The 17,669-nt window shown below is 44.4% G+C and overlaps 1 protein-coding gene across 1 annotated transcript in view; it reads left to right on the top strand.

The window, feature by feature from the left end:
- The window catches only part of RASGEF1C (RasGEF domain family member 1C), a 74,759-nt gene that overhangs the window by 41,779 nt on the left and 15,311 nt on the right, over nucleotides 1-17,669 (top strand). The window contains exons 2-6 of the mRNA XM_040603866.1: nucleotides 5,235-5,417; nucleotides 6,948-7,070; nucleotides 9,664-9,801; nucleotides 15,141-15,353; nucleotides 17,511-17,585. Of these exons, the coding sequence (XP_040459800.1) occupies nucleotides 5,241-5,417; nucleotides 6,948-7,070; nucleotides 9,664-9,801; nucleotides 15,141-15,353; nucleotides 17,511-17,585 (726 nt within the window). The 5' untranslated portion in view covers nucleotides 5,235-5,240. The remainder of the gene's footprint in view (nucleotides 1-5,234; nucleotides 5,418-6,947; nucleotides 7,071-9,663; nucleotides 9,802-15,140; nucleotides 15,354-17,510; nucleotides 17,586-17,669) is intronic.

The raw sequence follows: 17,669 nt of genomic DNA, 5'->3' as shown, positions 1-17,669 counted from the left end.
GCCCATAGAGAAAGATTAAAAAGCAGTATATTGCCGTTATTTTTAAATTTCTTTTCTAGTCTTACGAATGTATGAAATATATTAAAAGAATGTAAAGGAAAGGCACTCTTTAATAAACATGAAAAGCCAAGAATGATGAAACAGAACAACAGCAAAAAAAAGCGTAGAGGTAGAAATAAATATAAGCAAAGATTCCCTGTTCCAGTTACTACTGTAACACCCAGAAGTGCATTTCCTCTGCAGTGGCAGCGGGCTCACTTCCAGCAAACCAGACTTCATAATCCAAAAAAGCCACAGTTGAACAAGCTGTTGCATTTCCCAATCAGAGCATCCTTGACTGAATGCACAACACCAAGGTCTTGGAGAACACGGAGGAGCCCACTATAATCCAGTGTGACACAGTTGTCCTGCTCCTCCTTGGGAACAGAAGGGTCACGAGGACACCTTACTGCAAAGTGCCCCGACAATGAGGACAGACCTTTTTTGCACCTTCTTGCTTAGCACGACTTGCACAGAGCTGGGATTATTGATCGGACTGTGCCACTGCTGGTAGACATAACATTTTCATAAAATTAATGCAAAATGCTACTGTTTCAGCTCAGTAGCATTTTATGTTGCCTTTATGCAGATAACAGTGCTGAGCCCCGTTTGCTTTTTTTTTCATTCTATAACCTTGGTTTTCTGTAGGCAAGGAAAGAGCCATATGCCCTGCCTTCTCCCACAGAGACCAGTCCCAGAAACAGTCTGCCTTTCTATTTTCAACTGGTGCAGAGACATTTTCCCGTCTCTGGGTCTCAGTCCTTTAGAGCACAGAGATAGTTTAAATGCTGCACATGTGCAGCCAGCCACCTGTATCATCAGTCATTTTACGTGGTGGGATGTGGAAGTGTGCCCTTCACTAAGATCCCCTCGCCAGCAGCCCTCCTTCTGGAGCACCATTTATCAAGTGGTCCTTCAAGGCGTACATTCTGTTTTACCCTTGTCGCTGCCACCAGAGCCCGTGTGCTGTTAGCAAAGCATCTCTGCTCCTTCTGAACCCACAAGCATGAAGTCTAGTCTTGGGATCAGTGTATAGCGCTATCTCGTTCCAAAGTCAGGGCACCAGCCCTCCAGTATGTTTACTGCTGGAAATTTCTAGGTCTTAGTAAGTACATGTAAGAGCAGCAGAAACTTGTGAAACTTGGGGGTTTGGCTTTTCCTTGCATGATTAGATTTCCCTGTACCTGGCAGGGTTGGTGGTGCCATTCCTTCAGCTCCATATATTTGTATGGTCTCTCACCTCCATACAAGTTACAAGTCCTCTTGAGCCCAGCAGCAGGTCAGCTCACGTTGTTGCTCTCTGCCCAGAAGGTCACTAATTTGGGTCATTCTCTGCTACCAGCTGCTCGGCTTTATGGCACGTGGAAGAAGCCAGGCGCTTTTGAGATCTCTGTATCATCCTGCAAGTTTTGGTTGAAGTTTAGCATCTGATTTCCATCTGAAATGAGAGGAACAGCGAAACGTTGTGTGCTTAATTGGACTAAAGTTCAGGGAAGCACTTACCTTTTATTAGTGTGTAGATATATATATATAATTGTATATAAATACAATTACTGAATTTTCACATGCTTAAATCTTACTGATTCCTGGTTAAGTTCAAGTGGTTTTCAAGTGAGGCTTTGAGCCATTTTTACCATGTGAGCTGTTCTTTCCAGGAAAAATGGGATAAAGTTTTTACATCCAACATGGACTTCTTTACAAATATGATCTAATGCTCTGGGCTTGACTTTTACTTGCCATGGTTTGTATTTAAAAGCCCAGAATTGGGGCAATACTTGAACAGTTTGAAGAAGATTTGTATTAGAATCACAGAAAAGTTAATCAGAAGGGACCTCTCATGGCCATTAGTCCAAGTATCTGCTCGAAGCAGGGCTGACTTCAAAGTTTGCTCAGGGCCTTTTCTAGTTGGGTTTTGAAAGTTTCCCAGGATGGAAGTTGAACATCCTTCCCAGGTGTCTCTTCCAACTTCACGTGGTGCCCAGGGGAGGATTTTCTCTTACATTCAACTGGAATTTCCCTTCTGCAGCCTGGGGGTGTTTCCCCTTACCTGTCATTCTGCTCTTCTGGGAAGGGTCTGTCTCAATCTACACCGCCTGCCTTCTCCATCATCCAAACCACCGTCAGTACAGGAAGACAGATCTCCTTAAGGTTGTTTGCTTGTTTGTTTTCCTCTCTCGGTACCTTCCTTCTTGTTTCTGTATTCTGTGAGTGATTGACAGCATAACCTCATCTGCCTACTGCAGGCAATCACGTGTTTGGACTCTTTCAAAGCAAGGTCGTGTTCCTATTTAGTACTTTTGGAAAGAGTATTTCAGAAACTGTATGTACAGAAAAAGAAAGCAGCTGTTGCAAGCAGAGAAGTCCCTGTCCTAAATTCCTATCTGCCAAATATTAATGTTAGTTAGTATCAAGCTTAGTAGTGCAAGAGGCTTTTAGTCTCTGTACAGTTGGCCTTCATCCTGATGTGAACAGAACAGGATCAGTTAACTTCAAGTAAGGTGGCAACGAGGCACCAGCTCAGATACAACATAGGCCTTGCCTGAAAAGTTGAGATTAGACCAAGAACTGCATGATAAAAAGTCAAATTTAATTTCTTCACAATACCCAAGACAGATGTCTCTGTGACAGTTGTACAGCTGTTTTTATTCAGCTGTTTAAAAAAAGGTAACTTTTTCTTAGGAAGCATTACTATGTATTTCAGCAAGATTTCTTGTGTAATGAGATGCAGAAGTTCAGGCAATATCCTGTTTAGATATGTTTCTATTTGATAATAAAAATGGCATTGACAATGAGGGATTGCACTGAATAAATTATTACTTCAAATTCTGTTCTATGGCTGAAGCCAGGATGTGTCCTGTAAGTTCACAGATGTTTTAACTTTTTCTTTTCCTCATCTAGACAGCTATATGTCCATGAGATTTATTTCCTGATCTATATGGACATGCAATCCTTCTTGGGATTATTGCCACAGGAACAAGACCTAACATAGAGCATGTTAGAAGTAACAAATGGGATTTGGCAGTCTTTCCCATTTACTACTCAGAGTCTGAGCAGTGTACAAAAAGCAGCAATTAGTTGTTCTCAGAGCCTTATTAACAGGCACATCTGCACATTCATTAAAACTAGATACTTCAACTTCCATCCTAGCTGGGATGACACTCAAATATTCTGGTCTTTTAAACTAAAATCCCTGACATCTATTTTATTTTTTGTTCAAGGGAGGAATTTGTTGGTTTTGACATTTTGGTTCCTTCTTGCTTGATTGCAAATCCCGGAGGCACCCTGCGCTCCCGCCCCATGTGAGCCTCCCAGAATGAGATAAGATGCAGTAACTACACTGCTGCCACCCAGGGAACAGTCCCTCCTTTGAAGGATGAAGTCACCCAAGTTTTGCTCGTAAAGCCTGATCTCCCACGGTGCTGGGACCCAGCCCCCAGCCTCTCCCAGGGCTTCGCACCCTGCCTGGCTTCCAGGCACACTGCCCTTCTCATCCTCGGTGGCCCAAGGCTCTGAGTTGGCAAGTTGGAGCAGCCTGAGCTTTGGGGGAGTAGATGGGTTGTGCCAGGTAAAGAGGTGCTTTTGCAACAGTAAATACAACATACCATGCGTGTAACTGAAGCTGAGCTGGCTGGGTCACAGCACACCTACTGATGGATGTCAGGGAGAACAGCAAGCTCAAATTTTTAAGCCATATCCATGGGGCAGCTTTTGAAGTTGTGTGCGGTGGTAAAGAGGCAGAAAAGTGGATGGAACAGGATACAGAAAAGGGCAGAGAAATATATTTAAAAGTCGGGTGTATCTGCTGGCTGCTTGTGACTGAGCACCAGCAGGCTGCCTGTGGCCCAGCACCTTCCTGCGTGGGAGGTCGGTGCCAGCTCAGCAGGCTGCGGGGTGCAGATCTTGCTCTTCCAGCAGAGGCTATGCTCAGGAGGGAGAAGCCGGAGTCCTGGGAGTTTTGTGGCTGCTCAGGGGAGTAGGGGTTGGCTCTAGGACTCTTCCTTTCCATCGTCTCTTTCCCCACCCTCCCTTACACTAAGTAAAATCATATTTAGAAGCAAATAGTCAGGTAATGGGGTCCCTTGCTCTGGGTGATGCATTTGCTGACCTGGGAGTGAGCATGCACTGTCCGTTTCCCAGTCCACGTCCTGTAATGCTGCCTCTAGCTGAGAGCGGAGCAGCTTCCAGGATGGATTTTGGAAGCAGCTGGAGATGCTTGAAAGCCCTCAGGGCAAAATCTGTCGTCCCTCTGCACCAATTCAGGAACAAAACAACTTTTCTTAGTAGAAGAAACATTTAAAGCTGATTGTAAGCCCCAAAATTGAGATGGAGCCTAGAATGCAACCTGAAGAGCCCAGAGAACTGAAATACAGGGAGCTTGAAACTGGGCTACGTGCCTGGCTTCCTTTCAAAGGTGCTGGGGACTCTGCATCTCCAGTGAAGTTGATGAATGTTCAGGCTCTTTTTGAAACATTTATTTAGTACCTAAGTATAGATCTAGGACTGACTAACTTCACGCTCCAAAAATAGTGCAGGTGTCTGCCTTCTCCCTCTTCCTCACTTTTCCTTGCTCTTTAATCTCTTCTTCATCTCCTCCTATCTTCTCTGTTCCCTCCAACTCCCTTCATTTTTCCATCCTCCCCCCGTTGTCTTCTGGTCCTGCTTCTACCTCCTTGCTCACTGACAGCTCTCCTGTCCCACGGGAGCCACAGAGCATTTCTCAGGGTCCATCCTGAGCAAGCCTTAGGTGACACCCCTTTTCTCTCCCTCTGTCACCCTAAATTCTCCCTGCCTCGTTCTCAGGGGGGCAGAGGTTCAAACGAACGGTTGTGTTCTGCTCAGGAACCTGCTGAATTCAGGTCCCAAGTATCTTGCTTCTTCAGTGTGGGAGTGACAAGGAATGGCAGCAAAAAGGGAGTCATCACAGACACTGTTGATTGGGGTGGGAGCCCAAAGTGGCTGTCAACACTTTCTGGCCCAAACGCGTAAATCAAAACATCCCATTTTCCTGTGTATTTCCCATCACAAGCATGACCGGCCAATGACAACAATGAAAGAGGTTATAATGAAGGGATCATGTTATTTTTGTGAACAGGAAACTTTCATTAGTGGCTTGTGTTTTTTGTATCAACCAGAAGACAGATGTGGCTGTGAATCTGGTGGCTTTTGTCCCTAATACAGGTGTTTCTGTGTTGTAGGAAGGCATGCCCCAAACGCTGAGTTCTACCAGTATGTTTACCCAATGTGGCTTCAGCCCTCATCTACATACTTCAAAAGAAGATGAACAAGGAGGACTGATCTTCCAGGATGGAAACCTTACCTCAGCATCTCTGGATGCTCTAATCCAGCATCTGATACCTACCACTGATTACTACCCTGAAGTAAGCAATTCACAGTATAATAAACAGTTTAATTTTGATGAATCGGGGCAGCACTTTATGCAAAAGTGCAAATTTGTTAAATTTTGAATTAAGAGGGCTAATTTAAAAGCTGCATACAATTAAAGCTTGGTAAATTGATGCATTGCTTTAACTGCTGTTTCACTGCTCTATAATTGTTCCCATGAAAAAGCAGATCCCAACGTTGATACTGCCTTTAAATAAGAGAATGGGGTGGGGGAGAGGGGAAGCTGTGGTGGTGATGAATTAGTGGTATAGCAGTCGGAGCACATCAAAACTAGCAGCATATCCCAGAGAGGTTTAGATGAAGACTGAAGCAAAAAACTTCAGGAATGAACTGCCATTAAATTGGCTGAATTGCAGCGGCTGCTGCATTCATCCAGTTTTGTCTGTGTACAAAGCATTCCCTTAGTGACAACAGAGATGATCCTTCTGGTGGGTTCATAATTTACCTGGGGTTTATTCACACCAACTTTGCAGTCACTGAACAACACAGTCCAGACCCTAATCCTTGCTCCGTCAGTGAATATTCAGTGTTTCCTCACCAACAGTGTGAGGATCTGCACTGGCAGCAGGTTTATGGTCCTGCAAGCCATTGACTTCACTGGATTTTGCACATCCTGAGTGGAATTCAGGATGGAGTTTGACTGGAAGACTTCTAAGTGCTAATATATCTCTATGGAAAGGTTTGTATTTCAAAGCACAGGGTGGCATTGACTTCTGGGCAGTTTAGAAGACTATAAAAGTTATCAATGCAGAGCAGACAGCATGTTTTAAATAACCCACAGCTCAGTTTCTGATCAGCTAAAAATAAGTACTAAAGAAGTATATCAATTAAAAAAAAGAACAGAAAGGCCATAAAAATAGGTAGTGGACAGATTAGGCTGTGAGATTTTCATTAAGCAACGTATGATATGTAATATTGGACCTGCTGCTCGGGAGCAGGGCTAGGTCTGGGGGAAAGAAGGTAATTCAGGTGCCAGGAGGGGTTAGGATGCAAACAACTGAGGATTCACGCATATATTTTAAATTCACTGCTGGAATACTTTAAATAATCCAAGGATTTATCCAACAGGCCTGCTTCCCACAGCTTCACAGATGTGGGACTGCATATTATATGGCTTGGCTGATAGAAGTGAATTTTGGGGAGATAGTAGAATAAATGAAATATTTCTTAAAACAGGCTGGGTGAGACCTGCAGGGCAATAGCAAGATGTGACCAATCTGGGGGCATCTGCAGCTCACAACCTGGTACAACACAGAGATGCCTGAGTGTCTACACATTTAGCTTTCACTGGCCTCTGTGCACCCCTAGTTGTGCTGTCTGTTAGTTGTGCTGCTGCTGCACCCGCTGTAGGCAGTTCCATTTTCAGGGTCAGAAGTGCTTATGTCTTTTAGACGTAAAGGTCTGTCCCAGTGGAAATGCAAAAACCATGGAGTTTGGGGCTCTTATGGCCAATATTACCCACTGTGTGGCTGCTTACAGCAGGTCTCCTTGTCTTTCTCCTGCAGAAAGCCTATATCTTTACATTCCTGCTGAGTTCCAGACTCTTCATTGAACCCCATGAGCTTTTGTCCCGAGTTTGCCACAAGTGCATTGAGCAGCAGCGGCTGGATGACCCTGTGCTGGACAAGGTTAGTTTATCTTTACAGCAGAAAAATGTGATGTATTTTCGATGGGCAGAGAATTCTGGGGCTCTGGTGTGTGTCCTTTACCTCCCTTTGGATTGAATGAAACTTTCCGGTAAAGGATGACAGTTGCCGCTGAGATCCTGACATTGGCACATCCTAGTATCCATGTCCAAGAGCAGTGCTCCAAGCACTGGTGATTTCAAATCTTCTTCTAATTTTACCTTTCCCCCTGTCTCAGTCTTCCCAGGTGACTTTCCTTCTTAACTTCTTTAAGGCTCTGATGAAGCGTGCGGGATGCAAGGAGGTAGGATGTAAACCTCACACACTGAATTGCAGATGTCGACACCCCACTCTCCCATTTTTACTTAATGCGTCTGCCCTTTTGCTTCCTTGCTTCTGGTACAGTAATATTTCCTCTTGGCGTTACCTGTCACTTTGAACGCTACGTAACAGCATGCAGCTCCCCACTAACCTCCCGTTGCCGGCACTGACAGATCGTCCGCACAGCCGTGCTGCAGAGCGGCGCTGTCTGGCACACCAGGAATGAGCTAAAGCAGTAGCGAGGCTGTGACAAGCCAACAGAATGAGAAAACCCAAGCTGTTCCTGTGTCGGCACTCCTCCTGTTTTGCCCTAGGGACTGTGCAGACTGATATTGTGTGTAACAACACATGTGCATCCTCTGGCAGTCCCACAGACAGTGTGGTGGAGATGGATCCCACTGGATCCTGTTCAGTGCGGGATTCCACCCAAGCTCTCCTCGGTGCACTGATGAAGACCTATCCTACTGGAGCAGGAGATGCACCTTCAGTGCAGTGGAGGGGAGAAGAGTGTGCGATGGTTGCAACTTTCAAAAAAAACCCAAATTCTGAAATTAGTCTCAGGATCAGCCTTTCAAGCTTTGAAACACTGTTTTTGGCATCAAATACTGAATCACCAACACCTGAACACACGTGCTTGTTTTTGCCTAGGCAACTGGTTGCATGAGTAACAGGAGCTCCACTTCACTATGGAGAGCGATCAGCCAGACTGCTTAGAAATCTGGTGCTTGGGTCGCCCATACAGTTGGTGTTCATAGAAATATCTGTATGAGATGCACCATACAAAACAATTTTTCTGAGTTTTTTTCTGAGTTCTGCTCTCTGATGCTGCAACGGATGCAAGTTTAGGAGGATTAAAATGTGGGCATTGTGAAGTTTTGTTGCTCATTAAACTTTGCAAGAAATGAGAAATACTGTCTTTTTATGAAGATCTCTCTGTTCGCCTGAAGTGAATCTGCATTTTGGACTGGCCTGTAGTAACGCAGACTGGTGGGACACAGCTGATTTTGTGTTCCTGAGAGTGGGGCTGACTTTGAAACCTTGCACGCAAATGGCCTCCCATTGCCTGTGTCCTGTGACGTGCACAAAGTCCTCTCCTTCAATTCTTAATAGCAGTTTACACAGCTGGAGCAAATGTCTCCCCAGACCTTTGTAGTTTCCAATAAAGCTTTCCCTTTAGCAGCCACCTGCTGGTCTTTGAGCATGAGCTTAATGCTAGCTGACAGCAGTTATTTTTAGAGATGTGGTTCATTGCAACCTGTTGTTGGTGGAAAGCTGAAATACACATTTTAACCACCTTGGTTGAAAAGCAGAGAGCTGTGGAGCTCAAGAGTATAATTTTTCCTGATTACAGGGTACACTTTAGCTACAGTACGTAGGATGCAGAAGAAAGCTGTTTGTTTTGGTCTGTGTTTTCTGTAAATAAAAATGCAGTTTATTGTTTAACGCAATTTCCTTTTCACATGTTCTTGGATAACGGAGGATAAAAGCTTTGGAAGCAGCTACACAGGCCATCCTTTGAGATAACACTAATGCACCGGGTGTGCTGTTCCCCACATATCCCTCCTTGCTCCATATCTTCTTGACTATTCGCACTGCGGCATCCTCAGATAAATCTACACCAAAAGTCAAGTGGGCAATCAGCTGTGTGTTATGTGAGTGGGTGCCCTTGTCCTGTCATGACCTTGAGTTCATGTGGGAAGAGAGCAACATTATCAGTAGCCCAGGTAAAGTGACTGAAATGCTGGTGTTTTGTCCATCTTTTCTTCCTCATGTTACATCTGCCCCTGGTCTCTAAGCAGTTTTTTCATACAGCCAGAAAGCAAAGAAGCAAAAAAAAGTCTCCTTGTTGGTCAAGAAATACATTCCAATCAATTTTTCAGAGAAGGATGAAAATATAGGAGGGTTGTAAGTACAAAAGGAATAACATATGGTTCAAATCAGCAAAAAGGCCAGATGTTTTTAAAAAAGGTATAAAGGTTGCACCAACAAAATGTCCATCCAGCCGTAAACTGGCCAATTGCATGTGCAGAATACTTAAATCTGCATGTAAAACAGACAGTTGTGCATGCATCTAAGTTCTGGTATATTTTGCATGCCAAATCGTATCACTTGTGCACCACACTCTTTGTTTGCATGTGTGCAGATTTTGCAGGTGCAACCATAAGTGCCTTCTTTGAAAATCTGGCCCCATTTTCAGTGATGTACATATGTACTGGGAGACTTTAATGAGTAAATGTGTTTCAATTTCTACCTATCATTCTGGTTTCCATTTCAGGCTCGGATCAGAAAATTTGGACCCAAAATCTTACAGTTGCTGACAGAGTGGACAGAGACATTCCCGTATGACTTTCAGGAAGAGCGGATGATTGGCCATCTGAAAGACATGATTCACAGGATAGCCCCATGTGATGAGGTGAGGCCGCCTGACCTGGGCTGTTGCATGGAGATGTTAAGTTCGTTTTCCCACTTGGATCTTCTTTTTGCCACGTTCTATTCCACGCCTCTTCTTTGACAGTCTCACAGGTTTTTTTTTCTCCTTTAACAGTTAAAACCTGAAGTAGCTTCCCTGAAAGCCACATCTCTCAGTTTAGGTGCTCCTATGGCAGTGACAGGGGGACGCGTTGGAGTGATCAGTGGAATTTATCCTACTGCACGTTGAATTGTAAGATGATAATATCCGCGTCTTACAGATGGAAGAGCTGAAGGCATAGTATAGACCGAATGTGGTGGTCACAACTCAAATAGCAACAGGGCTGTCATCTCCCAAGTTATAGCCTAGCAGAGGAGTGAAGTTTCATGACCCGAGACCAGTCATCCTGGCGGAGCAGTGGGCTCAAGGAGCGCTCCAGGATGTTTGCTGTAGTGAATGAGGAGTGGAGCAAGCAGCCAGTTGTCAAGTGATTGCACTAGGGAGCTAAAAAGGCTCATCAGTGCCTGAAGGTACCTGGTGAAGGCTTCCTTTCTCCAAGGGCATTTATGGTCCTTTCTTGTCTCACCTTCTCCATTTATTTATGTCCTTCATCACCTATGCCAAAATCTAATTTTCCATTACTTACTTTACATGTCTTCATCCTGGTAATTTTTTTGAAACAATCTTTGTGTTTTGTCATCTTTTTCATTAGTCAGTCTGACAAGGGTTTGGCTTATTCCTTCCTGTCCTGCGTGAAGGAGTTCACTGGCCCTATGCTTGAGCAAGCAGGGACCCAGGCAGGAGGCACAGAGCAGCAGACCCTGATCACGGTTTGACTGGTGCCACTGGAATCCCCGTCAGGTTCACTGGATCTGTGGGATGAGATAGCTCCTCTTGAATCCAGCCTGTTTGGCTGACATGGTGACGTAGCAAGGGACAGTCCTTACATTTAAAGAAAATACATTTATGAACATGTAGCTTCTCTGGGAGCATGAAAATGGCAGAGACAGTGGTGTGTCGCCTGCTGGCAGAAAATCACTCTAGGTGGCTGTATGGTCTTGGTGTTCAAATGTGTGAGCCTTGTGTGTGGCAGGGTAGGACAGAGTGAATGGAGTCTATGGGAGACCTGCTTCCAAATTCAGGTGGATGAACCCCATAAATTAATTCAGAAACATTACAAATGCTACAAAGTCCATGAAAATAATAAGGGTAAGAGCAAATTGTACATAGAGAGTCTCTAATTAGTTCTAGGTTAACCATGGGATGTGGGAGAATTCATTTCCATTGGCTATATCAAGGCCTGGCTTCAGGTCACAGATGGGTGCAATTCAGTAGGACAAAAAGCACATACCCATGAGGCTGAGAGAGAGGGGTGGAGGGAAGAGAGAAGGAATTAGCAGGGTTGCAGTACAAGGAAAATTAAATTGGATGCTCCTACCCACATGAAACAAAAGAGAAATGGAAACAGCTGCTCTTAGGCTGTGCTGGCATCACGGCTGGCAGCTTTGGGTAGCTGTAGGCTGATACGGATCGGCTGGCTGGGCTGGGAAGGGCTGGGACGGGGAAGCTGTGTGACACTTTGATGGAGGTAAGACAAGAGAAAAGGTGGCCTCAATTCCATTGATCAGAGCAGTAAAACTTCTCCCTCAAGGGGAAGAGGCAATGAGCGTGCCCCTGCCAACCACCAAGAAAGGCACCTTGCAGCCCTTCAGCATCTGAAGTGAGAGAAACACATACAGACCCACCACGTGTCCACTGGAAAGAAGGAACCTGCCAAAAGGGCAGAGAACAGGGGGTTTGCAGGTGCTCTTTGAAAGCAGTAGCTGTCCCAGTGAAGAGCCATAAATGCTAAATACCCACTTTTTGCATGCAAAGCAATAGGTTATTTGCCTAACCTGAGCAAGCGCTGCACGCATTTGCTCTTGAGCATGCATAGCTGTGTACCAATGCTTATGGGTGCCCTGGGGGGCCTCAGACTAGATTAGGTTCAAATCATTGTTTTTCAAATATTACTAGGCACTGTAATTGCAAGTGATTGTGCCTGAGCAAAATCAATAATTAATTTAAGAAACAGCTCATATCCTACAAATGCAAATTTCCTTCTTTAAGGGACAGCACAAAAGAGTGGTGGTGCCTCGAAGTTGTTTGGAGGAAAGTTGTTCCCATTGTGAATCCCAGAAATGAAAGATTGAAAGATTTGTGAGGTCATCTAGTCCATGTAGGTCAATGCAGGATTTTCCTCTGCAGTGTATGCTCCTGTCCTTTGTAGAGTCCACTTTCTAAAGGCTCTGTGATGTGCTTATAAAGGTGTCCATGCTGAGAAGCATTTCTTAGTAAGTGCTGTGATTTGCATTTAGAGTTAGAAATTTTAATTAAAATTTGAGCTCCTAAGCCACCTGCTGAGGCCTGCTGTCTTCAGAGGAACTTTCCCAGTTAAGAACGAAACATTTTCTTTAAATATTAAACAGTAGTGTGCTCCTTTCGACTGTTAATGTGGCAATGAAATGAAAACGGTTGATAGAGTCCAGCATGCAGCCCTTGTACAATGGGGGGTCACTCTGTGGCAAGATAATTACCAGCATGTTGAAGGTAATGAACAATGTTGTTTTCGGTTAGTGAACATAGTTTAAAGAAGGCAGGAAATGCTTTTAAAAGGGTAAAGGCAGGATTATATTTTTATTATTATTTCTCCCCCAACACACGGAGAAAAGCTTTCTAGGCAAGGGTGCATCCAACCCATTTTCAGTGAGTCTCTTCAAGAGCACTAATTTCTGCATGGTTTTTTTGTGTCCATTAAGTGTGTCTCATCTCATTCTTTATTAGGTGGTTGGCTTACCTGAGTCTTTGTTTACTGTATTTACTGAGATATAGACATATCTGTATTTTTGTGCCATATTCCCTACAAAACTAGGTGAAACTAGATCTCTTGGTAAAGGATTTCTTGGAAGACTGGCTAATATGCATGTCTTTCAAGCGATTTTATGCTGCTTTTTGGCTTTTCATCCAAACAGTGAAAAATTTGATAATGTGCAGACATTGCTGGTCCAAGATTTCTCATCCAAACTCCTTTTTGAAAGAGAACTGGATTTTTAGCTAAAAGTTTTTTGGCAAATGTTTTACATCCAGTAGAAAGCATGGATTTCAGTGCTGTGGCCACCCCCACCCCCCAAATTAATTCCCCTGTTTACAAAATATGTTCACAAAATAGCAAGTACGTCACTATTTGAGTTTCTACTAAAAAAATAACATTCTGTTCATAGAGCTTCATAAACTGTGCTGAAATTTGCAAACACACCTGGATGTAAACCGGAGAAATACTTAGATGGCGGTTAGTAGTTTGGGTCCAGGGCATTCTTTGTGAACCAGAAGTGTGACCATCTGTCTGAGTGAGGATTTACATGAAGAATGCTAGTCTCTCTTCCTTGGAGCTAGTATACATCAGGAACAGATGAAAACTGAAATAACATTTTCTTATTTTCTAAAAAATATTTCAGTTATTCATTTTTACATCTTCCTCACTAACTTTTCACTACTCCTGTGTGATTTGCTTCCAAATAGAACGTGTGTTGCCATTCTCCAAGACAAGTCCCTCCTGCCTTCTAGGTGCTTGTTTCATTTCAGACTTCCCAGTGCTATTTTGCAAAAAAGCCTGACTACATCCTGCTTACGTGGCAGACGTTCCAGCCCAGCTCAAGAGAGCCTCTTCCTTGAGTGAAAAGAGAGGAGGCTCCTCAGCAACGTGAAACCTTCTGCTAGAAAAAACCTGTATGACATTTATGAAGTATTGCAACAAAAGTTAAAACACTTGGGTTGTTCTCAAGGTTTCCAGCCTCAGTCTGTAATGGAAACGGTACATGTCAGCATGTTATTCTTCACTCAGAAGTAGCAGGAGATGCTACTTCCAGTGTGCAGACGGGATCCTGTGTAGGCGAGAAGAGCACTGACTCTGGCTTCTGGTACCTTGAACACCTAAAAAGCGAGTGCTGTCAATGCCTAACACTGGAAACTGTCCGCAGTCTACAAAACTCTGAGGAAGACAAAGGCTGGATCTCAACCATGGGATTTAGGAGTACTTCCCAAGACTTCACTTGGGCTGCGTCCCACTTGGGGTGTGACACAGGTGTGTGCTGGCCTTTGTGGGAAGGCACAATGCAGCCAAGTCCCTCTTGTGATGATGAGGACTGCGTGGAGGGTGCCAGGGTGTACAGCTGCTGTGCAGTACAGATGTGACGGAAAGGCTCCTTGCAGGCTCTGTCACACTGATAGATTACAAACTGATGTTACTGGCAACTTGGTGTTTGGATGGGGAGTGAGGAGTTACTCCACTTGTGAGCAGACAGAGGATCTTTCCACTGTATGTCTTTGTGCTGGAAGAGGAGCTGGTAGTAGGCTAGCTTGCAAACTGTCTTCTCAAGTGACCATGCTCTTTGAAATTGAGCAAGCACCCATTGCACCCATGCCTGATGCTCCTTTCTCTGGCTGGGAAGGCCCATGAGGCTGTGTTCCTCAGCCAGGGTATGCTTCACGCTCTGTGTGAGGCTTTTGCCCAAGGATGTTTCCAATTAATCCATGTCTTTAGAGCCCATCCACCAGTTGTCTCAGTTTTATGATACCTGCATCTGTCAGTCGTGAAGAGTTGGAGGCGTTTATTTCTGCCCATCCTCCCTGGCCAGCAGCTCCGCGCAGTCTGCAAAGGGCTGCTCCAGCGCCGAGAACAACCTGAGCAACTTAGTAATGATCATCCTGCTGAGCACATGGCTGTGCTTGGAATACAGTATGAGCTTCCTTCAGTAGCAATTAACGTTTTGGACGTTAAATACTCAAAGCTACACGATGCTCACCACTTCAGTTGGGTAGCAAGTAGCAGCATGCTTGTGCTGCTTTCAGCTCACAAGGATGGAGAGAAGAGCATTAGAAATGTTTCTTATTCCTAATAAATAAGAGTTGACTAGGCAACACTAACAAGCAGAGTTCTCAGCCAACATGTAGCTGACATAAAGGGTAGGTACTGAATGCTGCTGTGCTCCGGAAAGCTGCAGTAACTCGTGTTGTAGCATTACCTCTCCTCTGATCCTGATGTTGGCAGGAATATGTGAGTACCAGTGCCAGCCCAACCCACCAGCACTGCCTGCCTCTTCTCTTGACTGCAGTCTGCTTCTCTGGTCCAGAGCACAGAACTGTAATTAAGCCAACTGGTTATTCTGAAATAGCCGTGTTGAAAATAAAATGGTAACCTGTTGCTGACTTAGGAGTATTTTTCAGAAGGGAGAATTCAGCATAAAAACACTCCTTTGTTAAGTTCTGTGGGTGGTTCATATTTCTTTTTCTCCCTGTCTCTCCAGGCCTACTGGAAAAAGATGAATCAGCTTTTACAAACCCTGAACCAGAAGCTTGCAACCCTCAGCCACGGGCAAGAAGGGATTGTCAAGATCAGTGCTGCTGTCTCTGATAAACTGGTTGCCTTTAAAAGTAAACCTCCGTCAATTCAGAGAGAAATCCTGAGCGTCTGCAGTGACCCTTACACTCTGGCTCAGCAGCTGACACATGTGGAGCTGGTAAGTGGGAATGGTTCCCAACTGCTGCAGTCAGAGATGATATTTTAAGCCATCAGCTGCTAAGTATTCCAGACAGAACCAAAAATTGTCTGCACTGCTGCAGCACGTCCCATGCTGTATCAGCACTGCAGCAGGAGGCAGGGTTTGACAGGTTAAGAGATGCTTGGGAAGCAAGCTATATATCAGAGCCTTCCTGCGCATCTTGGGGTGGGTCGCTTTTCTTTTTCAGCTTGCTTATTCATGAAAAATGAATCATAATCTCAGGAAGGGATTCTCACTTCTGTAAAGTGCTCTGAGCCCCACAACCTAAAGGTGCTATTGAAACGGCTGGTTATTAGCCCTTTTATTAATTTGGAAGACATTTTAACAGTTCAGATCTGTTCCTGCAGATACACAAAGAGTCTGAGTTGTCTGGTATGTTTTTCATTTTTCCCTTTGGGACTTTGTCCATGGACATACAAGGGTGTGCAAATACCACCCACACAAAGTCCTGCTGTTTCCCTCGCTGGACTGCAGCGCACTCTCAGACAGGCTTTTGATGGTAACCACTCCAATTGCAGTACCAAGATGTTGGACAGACTGTTGTGCTGCACACCCTTCTCCCAGGTTCAGGTCCTCTGTGTAGACCTCCTGGATGTTGACAGAAGAACATAAAACATTGCTGCCATCTGCAGATCTCTTGATGCTCTAATGATTCCCTGCTGCCTGTCCTCCTGTAAACACTGCTGATCCTGGAGAGGAAGGCTGGAAAACAAACCATGAAATGGACCATGGATTGGAGTGAATATCATGGAATTAGCCTTGGGAATTCTGAAGGTAGTTGATATTCTGTTTTTCAAGAAGTGGAATAGTTCAGAAACCCCAAATTTAGAGTCATCTCATCTTGGTTAGTTTTCAGAGCATGCAATGTTGGCTCTTTGCTTTATATAACTTAAGCCAGAGAGTAGCAGTCCTGTTTCCTGGAGTTTTTTCTTCATTTTTTTTTGTCCTTCACAGTACAACTGTCTTCCAAAGGGAGAATCTCTGTAACTGGGGCACTGCTGCACTTATAAAATTGATGCAGCTTCATGTTTTCATTCCACTGTACTATAATCAATGCTCTCTGCCTTCTCCTTCACTTACTGCTTACTGGTTACAGTACCTAACTACACTGCACTGAAACTGTCCGATGCTTATTTGTTATTAATAATTATTTGCTACTTATTTAATAACAGTTATGTGTTAGTAAGGGTCCTGTACAGCTATCAGTGGCAAAGTGAGAAGCCGAGAGAAATAGCATAGGAATAGCCATAAAATTTCCACTTAAGCAAAATTACTGTATATTTTATTGTTGCTTGAGCGTCCTAAGTTTGGACTGTAGGAATTCCAAAATATCTCCTCTGAAATACCTTTGTGTGGCCTAAAACCTACTGAAAATACTTTTTTCCCCCCTAATAATCATTTTTAAGGGAATTGAAAAGCCTAGTAAGAAGGCCAGTGTGCAGCTGGAACTGCCAGGTGTGTTCAGGAGCTGGTGAAGATGGCCTGTTGTTTACTAAGCAAGTCCTGGAAGGTTTATTTACTCTTGTTTTGGTTAATGCCTGGGACACTCTACAGTGTAAGCAATGCCTTTAATGTAAGCACATGCATCTTCAATGCCTGCCTTCCCCAGTGGTACAGAGCCACCACCCCGGGGCATCACCTGAGCTTCAGTGGGTTTGGAGGCAGTGTCAGAGCCTGTGTGTGCAGATGAGCAATGGATTGCTATGGTTACCGGATAACAGCGTCACTGCCATTCTAACAGCTGGGAAGCAAGGCTATTGAGTAATGCTGGACCACAGCAGGTCTGTGGCAGCGCCAAGCACAGAACTGAGGTCTGCTGGTTCCCAGGTGGAGCCCCTGTGCATCCAGCACCTTTCTCTCTGGGCAGTGCAGGGTGCTCTTACTGTGGCTTGTCAGCAATGAGACCTGTTTATTTTCATTTTGCTCTTTATGCTGAAATAACTTGTAATTGTTCTTATGAATTTTAATGTCTGGTGGTAGTTGGCTGACTACCAGTTCAGTAACACCATTCAGAGCTGATGGATAATGGGGATGTCTTACCAAGAGAAACAGAAGAGACTCCGGGCTGCTCTCTTATTTCTTCCTCTCTCTCTTTCCTCCCCCCTCCTCTAATAGGAAAGGCTAAGTCACATTGGACCTGAGGAGTTTGTGCAGGCATTTGTACACAAGGACCCTCTGGATGGCACCAAGGTATGATTTCTCCGCGTGCAAAGTGCCTCCTGTGATCACTGTTTGTTCAAGATGAACTGATGTGATGAGATGAGATCTGTAAGA

This window comes from Falco naumanni, chromosome 8 (assembly GCF_017639655.2).
Source record: "Falco naumanni isolate bFalNau1 chromosome 8, bFalNau1.pat, whole genome shotgun sequence".
NCBI lineage: Eukaryota > Metazoa > Chordata > Aves > Falconiformes > Falconidae > Falco > Falco naumanni.
The sequence above is the reverse complement of the archived record's forward strand: the minus strand, read 5'-3'. Positions and strand labels throughout refer to the sequence as shown.